At 34.7% G+C, this 11034-nt stretch overlaps 3 protein-coding genes across 3 annotated transcripts; 1 reads left to right on the top strand and 2 right to left on the bottom strand.

The window, feature by feature from the left end:
* LOC111878435 (AT-rich interactive domain-containing protein 5) lies at positions 1-3575 on the top strand. Its single transcript, XM_023874938.3, has 14 exons — positions 1-300; positions 940-1468; positions 1542-1675; positions 1762-1801; positions 1895-1947; positions 2056-2101; positions 2182-2277; positions 2356-2457; positions 2545-2596; positions 2684-2756; positions 2867-2933; positions 3025-3075; positions 3145-3237; positions 3323-3575. Exons 2-14 carry the CDS (start codon positions 947-949, stop codon positions 3425-3427), a joined length of 1434 nt encoding a protein of 477 aa, XP_023730706.1. The 5' UTR covers positions 1-300; positions 940-946; the 3' UTR covers positions 3428-3575.
* Positions 3576-4329: 754 nt separating this feature from the next.
* On the bottom strand, positions 4330-5239 carry LOC111878451 (uncharacterized). The gene is made up of 3 exons (XM_023874952.3): positions 4942-5239; positions 4784-4858; positions 4330-4630 (listed from the first exon to the last, which is right to left on the bottom strand). Exons 1-3 carry the CDS (start codon positions 5104-5106, stop codon positions 4577-4579), a joined length of 294 nt encoding a protein of 97 aa, XP_023730720.1. The 5' UTR covers positions 5107-5239; the 3' UTR covers positions 4330-4576.
* A 2476-nt stretch (positions 5240-7715) lies between these two features.
* Positions 7716-10476, bottom strand: LOC111878449 (3-hydroxy-3-methylglutaryl coenzyme A reductase 1). Its single transcript, XM_023874950.3, has 4 exons — positions 9314-10476; positions 8822-9003; positions 8402-8748; positions 7716-8311 (listed from the first exon to the last, which is right to left on the bottom strand). The coding sequence occupies exons 1-4, from the start codon at positions 10459-10461 to the stop codon at positions 8069-8071; spliced, it is 1920 nt and encodes a 639-aa protein (XP_023730718.1). The 5' UTR covers positions 10462-10476; the 3' UTR covers positions 7716-8068.
* Between the last annotated feature and the right edge of the window lie 558 nt (positions 10477-11034).

Consider the following 11034-nt stretch of genomic DNA (forward strand, 5'->3'; position numbering starts at 1 on the left):
GGAGACTCGTTCTCTTATTTGACGAAGAAACCGCAGACGGAAGCAGACACAAATGCTAACACCACCGCCGTGCCTCTAAGCTGACGCTCTGCCCGGCGTTACCATTTCTGCCTCTCGACCAATCGCGCGCCCACACCTGTCCCCTTTCGCCCCTCATCGCATTTCACAGAACCTCACCACCTATAAAGAGGCGTTACGTACATAAACACACGCGTCGCCATCACTACTCTCTGTGAAACACCCAGCCAAGAACAAACCCTAGTTTTTATTCGCTTAATTTCGGTTTCATAGCAGACGAAGGTGAATTTATTTTGTGTTTCTGATAACAATGTATGTTTACATCTCAACACTTGTCGTAATTTGTTGAAATTTTTGGCGATTTGCTTTGAATTTTAGCTGCGTTAAGTGAAAATTGAAAATCCGCGAAATGCGCTCTATCAGTTCCGATTCCTTTGGTTTTCTTTGTCAAATTTCAGATATCAGTGTTCTAATTTGATGTTTAAGACTTAACAAACACTGTGCAGATTTTTGTGTTTTCTGAAGATGCAAAAACATGTGTGAACCTTTTCATTTGCTGTAAATTTTGTTTCTCAAAGTCATTTAGAATAGTTGGGAAGAAACGAACCAGGAAATGCTGTGTTCATATTGTTTTTTGTCATACGTCTCAATCTGCAATGCTGATTTTGTGTTTATTGGTACCTTCTTGATGGTAGAAAGCTAGGGTTTGTGTGGGACTAGTTTTTTATCACTCCCTTCGTGAGGATTTTAGAGAGGTTATTACTAGTGCCATAAATTCTGTGTTATTTAGGTTGAATATAGGCACCTTCAGTCCCAAATAAGTGTTGTTTTTATAAATTTCATAACTATTTCCACCTTATGCTTAGAAATATGTTATATATATATATATGAAGTTACACTTCTACTCTTTTTTTTTTGTAGAATTTAGATGGATGAAAGGGATGTGGAGATGGAGGACACTGGAAAGCTTCTAGAAGATGAAGTGGTGGGTGGTGAAGAGTGTGTTGAAAAAAACCAGCTCGATGAAAAAGAAGCAGGAGACAAACAGCAAGAGTCTTTTGATGTTCAAAGCCCAAATGAAATTGTGACAGAGCAAGAAAAACCAAGTAAGGAAGACAAAAGTGAGGAGGAATCACCTGTGGATGAGACTCAGGTTAATGAGAAAGATACTAAATCCATGGATGATGATGATAAGGTTCATGAAGGTAACAAAGATGCTACAACAATGGATGATGATAAAGCTCATGATGGTAATAAAGATGATGACAATGGTGTAGTAGATGAAGCTGACCATGACCATGATGCTTTAATGAATATGCAAGAGAATAACAATGAAGGAGATGAAAAACATCAAGAGCTTGTGACTCCAACCACCCTTGTGATACAATCACCTAGCAAAGCTGAGGATCATAGTGTAGTGACACTAAAGAATGAGCTAGAGGACACAAAGGTAATTCCACATTGAAATTAAGAAGTTCAATCGACACCTTTATTTAAGCTTCCCTTTTGTATTAAACTATTAGATGGATGAGGGTTATGAATCTGGAACTCCAGAGGATCAAGAAACATTCATGAAAGAGGTGGAAGCCATTTATAAGGAGAAAAACTTGGAATTTAAGCCTCCTAAGTTTTATGGACAACCGTTGAACTGTTTAAAGTAAGTTCTTTTTTCTTTTTCGAAAATTTCATTTTATGATGATCTTTGAGCGAAGCCTTAGTTGTAATGTTTTGATTTTGTGATAGGTTATGGAGGGCTGTTATCAAATTGGGTGGATATGAACGGGTATACAGTCTTTATTTTTAGGTCTATTTACGCAAGATTTAATAATAATAATTATCGTCTCCTATTATTACCTTTTATGGCGATTTTCTTTAGGTAACTGCATCCAAATGGTGGCGACAAGTAGGAGAATCTTTTCGTCCACCAAAGTAAGAACATAATAACATCTACAGTTTTTTATTTTACTTATAAACATTGATATTTTATACTTTTTATAATTACCATGCTATTAATTCAATACATTATGTATCATGAAGGACATGCACAACCGTTTCGTGGACATTCCGCCAGTTCTATGAAAAGGTAATTACTCTTTTTCTTTTTTTCTCTTTTTAATTATTTTTTTTTTGCTATAATCAATTATTGAAAGTTATTATTTGTAGGCACTTCTTGAATATGAAAAGCATAAGATCCAAACTGGTGAGGTTGAACTCCCTCTAGCAACCGTATACCCAGAGGCTCCTATTGTTGAAATTGAGGTCAACTTAAATCTTAATTTTCAAATACTTTTAATTTTTATTCCATTTCATAATTTGATTTTTAAATGGACTTTTCAGACAGTTGGTCATCAGACACCAGGGTCAGGTAGGGCCCGTAGGGATGCTGCAGCTCGAGCCATGCAGGGTTGGCATGCCCAACGTCTCCTAGGTTTTGGTGAGGTTAGTTAGTTACTTGGTCAATGAAAAAGTCAACATTAGATTATTTATTTATTTTTTTACCATTTATATCGACTTTGTTTTTGTTAGGAAAAGAATTCTAACAATTCACAGAAGCGCGAAAAAAGTCTGAAAAGCATTGGTGAGAATTTTTATGAATGTTTTAGTTTTAACATTAAAAACACACCAAAAATGTGTGATATTAATTGCATAATGTTTGAGTTTATAGGGTCACTTAAACAAAAAAGACCAAGTGAAGTGCAGCATCCAGTGAAAGCTGTACGAACCGAAACATCTAGGCAGTTAAGAATCAAGTTTTTAATTCCTAATATTTGTTTGTTACTTTCTTTTAATTATCATATAATATTTAATTGTTTATAAATACATCCGCTTGTTTTGAAATGTGATATAGAGTTGTCACCACGGTTGCCGATGTGGGCCCCCCTGCTAACTGGGTGAAAATAAATGTGCGAGAAACCGTAAGTGTATTGTCACATCACACCATTGACATTTATAACAATTATTATCAACACACATTTGACTTATGTTTACTTTATGTGTTATGTACAGAAAGATTGCTTTGAAGTGTATGCCCTAGTTCCAGGGCTTCTACGGGAAGAGGTGTGTATATGTTGATTATAAATGCTCTAGCCAGCTAAAATGACTGATTTGCCCTCGATTGACTTTTAGGTACGTGTCCAATCTGATCCAGCTGGACGGCTAGTCATAACGGGTCAACCCGAGCAACTTGACAACCCGTGGGGCATTGCTGCTTTCAAAAAGGTATGTTGATTATAATATGTGTTTGTGTTATGTGAAAGTTATTGTGTTTGACTTTTTGACCTTTTGACTTATAATAATAAAACAGGTGATTAGCCTACCATCAAGAATTGATCCGCTTCGTACATCAGCAATTGTGAGCTTACATGGACGCCTGTTGGTTCGTGTGCCTTTTGAGCAGTCAAACATCTGATCTCATCTGATGTTTTAAACTGAAAAACAAGTTTTAGCTAGCCTAGGGGACATTGAATTGAAGTAGTAGGAGGCAAATATTTAGTGTTATTATATATGATATGATATGATATGATATGATTGGTGGTAAAAATGATTTGAGCCAACAACTTTAGCTTTTTCTGCTTAAGGTTTAACTACCAAAGACTAGTGTGAGCAACTTAATTTTCTTTAAAATGTTGGTTGGTTTTGTTAAAAGAATTTTCAACTGCACTTTGTTAGGAGAAAGTCAAGAGATCTTAAAATCCATATCTGTTACACCACTTCAATGGCCTAAAACAAAAGCAAGTATTTTTCACATACACTTTGTTGCAATTAAGCAATATTCAAGCGTCTGTGTTCTTTAAATAACCAACAAGATGTCTTGTATCTTGCTAGAAATTATTATTTAATTTGTGAAGATGACACATTATTAATATAAAACATGAACCATCACGTCAGTTAAATAAAATTCAACATATATGATCAGAAACAAATACGGTAGCAAACAACACTTTGATCTTATATATGTGTATATGTACATGTTTACATTCATACATGTATACATGCATCTGCGAATGTAAGTATGTACATACACACCTATGGGTGTATGTATTATGTATATTGTAACGTACTTGAACTTGTAATATACAAGAAAACAAGATTGTTAAACTGAACGCCAAAAGGACTAAAACCTAAACTGATCAAGATCATTAAACTTCTCATCATAGTGTTTGTGAATTCATTCTCTTTCCATGTCCCACAAAAGCAAATTATGGTAGGTATCATTTCCCCATATCACATTATTTTCTTACACATCTTGCAACTGTTTCTCAATCAAGATACATTATAAAGTGTAGATAAAGTGATAGGCATGTAGAAAAGTAAACTGAACAAAGATCATTTAAGAATTGAGATGTATAATTTGTCATTTGTGTCCCTCCTCATAAGAGATTACATGGAGACATTATTACAATGCAGAAGTTCTCTGCAAATATAGAATAACTATAACTCTTTCTCTCATATATTTCTTATCATAAAACCAAAAGTTTCACAATCACTGTATACTACATCAACCCCTTCAACTGTGAAGTAACAAAATTACCTTTACCCCTCTCCCAGAATCATCTCATCAGTTTTCAGGAGTATTACTTCTACTTTTGTTCCCATAAATGAGCCCAGTTTCCTACAAATAAAAAAAAAGTTCAGTAATGGAAGAATTGGATAAAATTCATTTCAAACTCTCAATTCTGGATCAAACTGGTGTTGTTAAATGAAGTTATTTTTTAGGGTTCTTAGGCAAAAGAGGCATGAAATTGATATAAGAACACAATCGAACCTGAAGATCTGGAATCGGTTTTACTTTCTCAACATATCGATAACGATCCGACGCTGCCGCAAGCGCAGCTCGCTCCTAACATAGAATAAAACAAACAATTTGATCACCAGTCATTCAATTTTGAAATCATTCAGACATATAGCCAAGAAGAGCAGTACTTGTTGTTCTCTCTTGAGCTCTTGGGAAGGCTTGACCCACAGAAAGTACGCTAAGGTTCCGGCCACCACCCAAGATGCTAGGTTGCTTCCTCCACGGAGACCACCCATTGCGTTTCCGACGACCGATCTGGCATTGCCTAAATGTTTCTTCAATCCGGTAGCCATCGATAATCCTCTTAGGACTTTCAGATGTAAATTAGGGTTCCGTCGGGTGAAATAGAGGTTGATCTTTGAAACTTGAAATTTACCAATCGCTTCCTTGCAGGAATTTCGCGTGCGTGTTTTTTCTAAATATCTCGCGATATTACGAGGTTTCACAAATTTATTTAAATCATTATAAAAAAATGTAAAATATCCTTTTATACTATTTTATTCAAGCAACAAATCTCAAAAATACTAAAAAAAATACTATATTTTTAGTACTTATACGATCGCATATATCGATATTATGGAATGGTCCTTAGTCCACGATGACAAAAATACTAAAAGAATATATGCTTTTTTATTATTATTATTATTATTATTATTATTATTATTATTATTATTATTATCATCGTCTTTCGTTAATGAAATCGATGATTATTCCACGATGACACATTTGAAGAAAACTTTATGGCAAATGATTTGAACTAAATTGCATCATATCAAGTAAGTGGTGTGCATCATCTCCTTTATTTATTTGTTTCTAATCGTAGTCGTGATTTTCAATTTGTGATTCGTGATATGTATTTTCAATGTTTTTTGAAATGCTTTTTTTGATTGTATAACTTGTTAGGTCAATGTTGTTCTCTATCCCCTAACCAAATTGTTGCTTCTTCTAACCATATTACATATTTTGAAAACCCTATCATACCTATGGAGACCGATTGTGATATGTGGTTATTTAACTTATTTTTTAGCTATGTTTTGATTACTAAAACATTTTCGATCAATGTTGTCCTATTTCTTCTTAAACTAAATTACGATTTCATAATATTTTTGGTTGAAAATCTAGTATATCTCTAAAGTCTATATAATAAACCATTGTCCGCTGGACATATGTTTTTTCATGGTTTCCAAAGTAATGTTTTGATTATTAGCATTTAGGACTATTAAGGGTGTATATCTTCTCAAACAGACATATTTTACTGTTTTTTCTTGTTAGATTATATCGCGAAGACCTAACACATCTCAAAACCTAAATCTAAACCTTCTGAGAAGTGTTTTATCATGATTTTTGAAGTTATGATTCGAAATTTGTTAAATCTAACATATCTATAAAATCTAATGTTAGAAAAGATGCACCCCAAAATATTAATAAATATCATTACATTCAAGATCACCTTATATATATATATATATATATATATATATATATATATATATATATATATATATATATATATATATATATATATAGTTAGGTTCAAATGTTTTCACTATCTATTGTGTGCATGTATGATTGATTTTGTACCAATCATTTTAGTTATTTTAAGAAAGTAATTAATGCATATTAAATGCTGAAGATGTACTCCCTCCGTCCCAATATTATTGTCCACAGACAAAAAACACACAGATTAAGAAAAACATTGATTGCTACTAACGTGATTTAATAAAATGACAGTTTTGTCCTTACTTTGTATTTAATGTTTCATTAAATGTTTAGTTGGTTAACTAATAATGAAGGGTATTTTGGTAAAAATGTTATTTATTTTTAGAAGTGGACTATTATTTTGGGACAAACCAAAAAGGAAAGATGGACTATAATTTTGGGACTGAGGGAGTAATTAATATCCATTATATCTTCAACATGAAACATGCATTAATTATTTTCTTAAAATAACTAAAATGATTGGTCTAGAATCAATCATACATGCACACAATAGATAGTGAAAACAAAATAACCTAACCATATATATATATATATATATATATATATATATATATATATATATATATATATATATATATATATATATATATATATATATATATATATATATATATATATAAACTTACTTTTCTAATCCATAATTTCATGAAATCCAGTTCACGACATGTATATCACACTTTTAATAAATAATGGAAATATTTTATGCAAAAGATTTATTTTACACTTTATAACATCAACTCCTTAATTCAACTAGAATGAGACAAGGAAAAGTTGATATTGTTAGCTAAGTCTCTGTCACGTGGTAGAGGCTGCCATCAAAAGGAGGATAGAGGGTAAACATCAAACATGGAGAAGCTTGTTCTTTCCGATGATGACTTCAGATATGGGGGTAAACATGAGGATAGATGAGGAAGCTAGCATCATTATTGAGTTTTTTGTTTTCTATTTTGATTGTTTATGTTGATATAATTCATCTTGTATACTTGTCTATTAGTATTTTATTCGCATATTTCTTTATTGTTTATATTGACCTACTCCCCTTGCTTTTGTCTCATTTGCAGGCTCTCAAAGCCTTTTTGCATTTATTATGATTTATCATTGTATCTATCTTATATCTTATCATTCATTTCAACTTACTCTCTTGTTCTTATTTTTCCTTATTACATGTCTTTGCTTTGCACATGACAAATGTCATCTTTGTGACACAGTCGTTCTTCTCCATATGAAAACACAATTGTCGACATCTACCTCCTTCTACTCCATAATAATAGGAATCCCGAGTGCAACATTGTTGATAAATAGCACAAAAAAGAGGGCCAAATATGAAACTTTTAACATATCAAAAAATCCTATGTCGATATGATAGTAAAATAGTAAAAACAAATGTTTACCAACAACTTCCTTTCTTTATCAAACAACATAAGATATAACATAAACACCATTGATTGTCATATAAAATTCGTATGCAAATGTCTGAAAGATAACTCATAATCCGAACTTGCCCCATCGTGCTACTGCTACACAAATTAACAAAAGAGGAGCAAGAATTACACCCTCATTATTCTACCTGAAATTACATCCCCCCAAAGCAAACACAACAATCTAACACAAAGTAAAACTCCAACAAATACAACTCTTTCTTCGGGGGAAAATGGTCAGTAACACCTCACATTCTGGTCTTTACACATACTTTCAACTCTCCAATCCTTTTTTCTTTAATTTAGACCTATATTTCTTTCTCTTTTATTTACTAAACTAAGACGAAATTACTGTCATATCCCTGTTGGATCTGTTATACTTCATATGACTCTTAACAAGCTGCCCAGATGAAATAGCTGACATCAAAGACAACTCCCCAGCCAACACTGACCCCGCTACAATTGTTGCCAAAAGTCTCGCATTTGCCCCTGGTGACTCTTTGCTTGCACCCTTCACTCCAAGTAAATTCAAACAAGCAGATTGAGATGCCAATTGGGTCCCACCTCCTACTGTCCCAACCTATACCAAATTCCCAAAATACCCCTCAGTATATAAAAAAAAATAGTTTTTAAAAGATAGTGTAGAATGGTGAAAAGTGAAAAGAAATACCTCGATAGAGGGCATGGTGACAGAAATGTGGAGGTCTTTTCCGGAATTTACAGGCTCCATCATTGTAATGCAATGAGAGCTTTCAATGTTTTGAGCAGGGTCTTGACCTGTGGCTATAAAGACAGCTGAAACAATATTGGCTGCATGAGCATTGAAGCCACCAAGAGAACCTGCAATGGCTGAACCAGTAAGGTTCTTGAGCATGTTAAGCTCTACAAGAGCAGGCACTGTGGTTTTTAGCACCTTCTTCACCACATCTGCAGTGATGACTGATTCACAAACTACAGATTTTCCTCGCCCTTCGATCCAATTTACAGCGGATGGTTTTTTATCTGAGCAAAAGTTTCCTGTAACAAAATTGAAGAATCTTAATGAAAGATATGGTGTCATTGTTGCAAGTTTAGGAATTGAAGGGCTTACCAGATATACCAATTACTTCCATGTCTGGGAATTCAATTTGAAGAAAATCTAGAACGTTTTGGACGCCTTTTGACACCATGTTCATCCCCATTGCATCACCTGTGCTGCATGTGAATCTGATGTAGAGATTTTTTCCGGCGATTGAGCATTGAATGCTTTGAAGCCGAGCAAATCTGCTTGATCTAATGTAATAGAATGTAGAAATTAATCAAGATACTCAAAACTAGGAGTCTATTACAAAGAAAGTTGAGCCATATATGGTAACAAGTGAAATGTAACCTTTTTTCCAACCTAAATCCGATGTGATTGAAGGGTTTTTTCAATTTTTGTTGGATATGATGGTAATTTGTTTGATGTGGTTCAATTTGAAGATAGAAACTTCTAAAACAGTTCTTGTTGATGGTGATTGAAAAAGTAGTTTTCTATCTTAAAAAAGGAAGGTTATCAAGAATGAAGAATTGAATGTGGAAACACCTAAAAGAGGGATCTTACTTGTTAAAAACGATGCTTAATGCATCAAAATTGAGGGCGTCTTCCAAGAAGAACTTAAGGTGAGAAGCCCTTGCCGCCGATCCAAACCTAACAACAGGCGCCCTTGTCATCCCATCCTTTAACAGAATCGCCGTGGCTCCGCCTGATGCAAATATGGCTTTACAGCCTCTATTTGTGCTCGCAACCAAACATCCCTCCGTCGTAGCCATGGGCACCATGTACTCGCCACCATTCAACAACAAAGGTCCCGCGATTCCGACAGGTACCTGAACATAACCAATAGGCATCTCACAGCACTGCCCCAATATCGAATTGTAATCGAATCCTTCAAGCGGTAACCCTAATAACGGCCTCCCCGTTTTTCTCTCTAACGCCTCCCGTCGAATCGAAGCCGCTCTCCGGCAGTCCCCAAGCTTCGATTCGAGAGAATACGACGGAATTGATCCAGAAACCACAGATTTCACAATATCTTCGTCCTTTTTAGACGTGAGAGTAGCAGCCGTCGGTAAAGGATCCATAATTCTAGGTTTAGGTTTAGAATGATGTTCGACGTCGTCTTCGAGAGTGAAGTTGTCCTCGTCCACACGTGAGGTGCCGATGAAGGATTGGACGAAATCGATGCCAAAGAACCCTAGAAGATAGATGAAGGAGGCAATGAGGGAGACGATAGCGGCGAGTTCGGAGAGGGTAACGACGTGTAGAGGGGTAGAGGACCGGATTTTTTCCCGCCAACGGTGGAGGAGGAAGTAGGCGACGCAGAAGAAGAGAGTGAAGAAAATACCGTTTGTTAGGTATAGAGGAAGGGGCAATGCATCGGATGCTTTAGGGATAGGGGAAGGTGAGCGATGATCGACGACGGTGCCGGTGGAGGAAGATGATCGGTTGTTATTCTTATTGTTAGAAGTAGTCTTCCGGTGGCGGATTAGGGGAGTGGTGGAGGGAGGTTTTGGAGGAAGTCCACGGCGGAGATCCATGGAAATGGTAATGGTAGTGGTGGCGGTTGGGAGAAGGCGGCGTATGATCGGTGGTTTCGAGGGGGAATTTATACATGTGAATTGGATGCGGTGACGTGGGGATGTAAAGCGAATGATATATTTGACATTGGATGCAGCTGTCGCTTTCACTCGCTTTTGTACTACACGTGGCATGCATCCATTGATCTTGTTTTTTCCTTCTTGCTTAAGACAAAAATATGAAGGACGTGTTTTTTCAGCAGTCGATGGTCGATATGTAGTAGTTGGTAACGGTTGATGAAAGGTGGAAGCATTGATAGTTGGAAGCCGAAAATTGGAAATTGGTAGGGAATAGATATTTATTATATAATTGTTTGATGAAAATAAATAAAAGTTTTTTAAATATATAATAATTATAGATAATTGTATAAAAAAGACAAATATATAAATATATTTTTAAAAACAATTATGGAAATTGATTTTATAAGCTCAATAGTTTTCTCTTAAACACTACATGAACTAATTTTTAAATTTGAGCGTTTTATTTAAACTACAAGCTAAAACCTCATCCGTAAACAAAACTTTTTGTTTAAATCTAATGTTTTATAAAAAACTAAAAACTAGAAGTTCTGAAATGATTCTCGCCAAACATGCCCTAAACCATGAAACTATTTGAAAAAGAAATTAAATATCCTTTATTTTCTTTCTACCGAACAAATGAATTAAAATATTATTAATTTCATTAAGTACGATACATGTTAGTATTGA

This window comes from Lactuca sativa, chromosome 8 (assembly GCF_002870075.4).
Source record: "Lactuca sativa cultivar Salinas chromosome 8, Lsat_Salinas_v11, whole genome shotgun sequence".
Taxonomy (NCBI): domain Eukaryota; kingdom Viridiplantae; phylum Streptophyta; class Magnoliopsida; order Asterales; family Asteraceae; genus Lactuca; species Lactuca sativa.

What these genes read in the sequence shown, in the direction of transcription:
- LOC111878451 (XM_023874952.3), bottom strand. Translation starts at nt 5,106, where the DNA reads ATGGCTACCGGATTGAAGAAACATTTAGGCAATGCCAGATCGGTCGTC. An exon ending in AGCTCAAGAGAGAACAACAA is followed by an intron (nt 4,859 to 4,941) that starts GTACTGCTCTTC and finishes ATTCTATGTTAG; the next exon opens with GAGCGAGCTGCGCTTGCGGC. An exon ending in AACCGATTCCAGATCTTCAG is followed by an intron (nt 4,631 to 4,783) that starts GTTCGATTGTGT and finishes TTTTATTTGTAG; the next exon opens with GAAACTGGGCTCATTTATGG.
- LOC111878449 (XM_023874950.3), bottom strand. Translation starts at nt 10,461, where the DNA reads ATGCCACGTGTAGTACAAAAGCGAGTGAAAGCGACAGCTGCATCCAAT. An exon ending in TTAAGCATCGTTTTTAACAA is followed by an intron (nt 9,004 to 9,313) that starts GTAAGATCCCTC and finishes CTATTACATTAG; the next exon opens with ATCAAGCAGATTTGCTCGGC. An exon ending in GGAAGTAATTGGTATATCTG is followed by an intron (nt 8,749 to 8,821) that starts GTAAGCCCTTCA and finishes ATTTTGTTACAG; the next exon opens with GAAACTTTTGCTCAGATAAA.
- LOC111878435 (XM_023874938.3), top strand. Translation starts at nt 947, where the DNA reads ATGGATGAAAGGGATGTGGAGATGGAGGACACTGGAAAGCTTCTAGAA. An exon ending in CAACCGTTGAACTGTTTAAA is followed by an intron (nt 1,676 to 1,761) that starts GTAAGTTCTTTT and finishes ATTTTGTGATAG; the next exon opens with GTTATGGAGGGCTGTTATCA. An exon ending in AAATAAATGTGCGAGAAACC is followed by an intron (nt 2,934 to 3,024) that starts GTAAGTGTATTG and finishes TGTTATGTACAG; the next exon opens with AAAGATTGCTTTGAAGTGTA.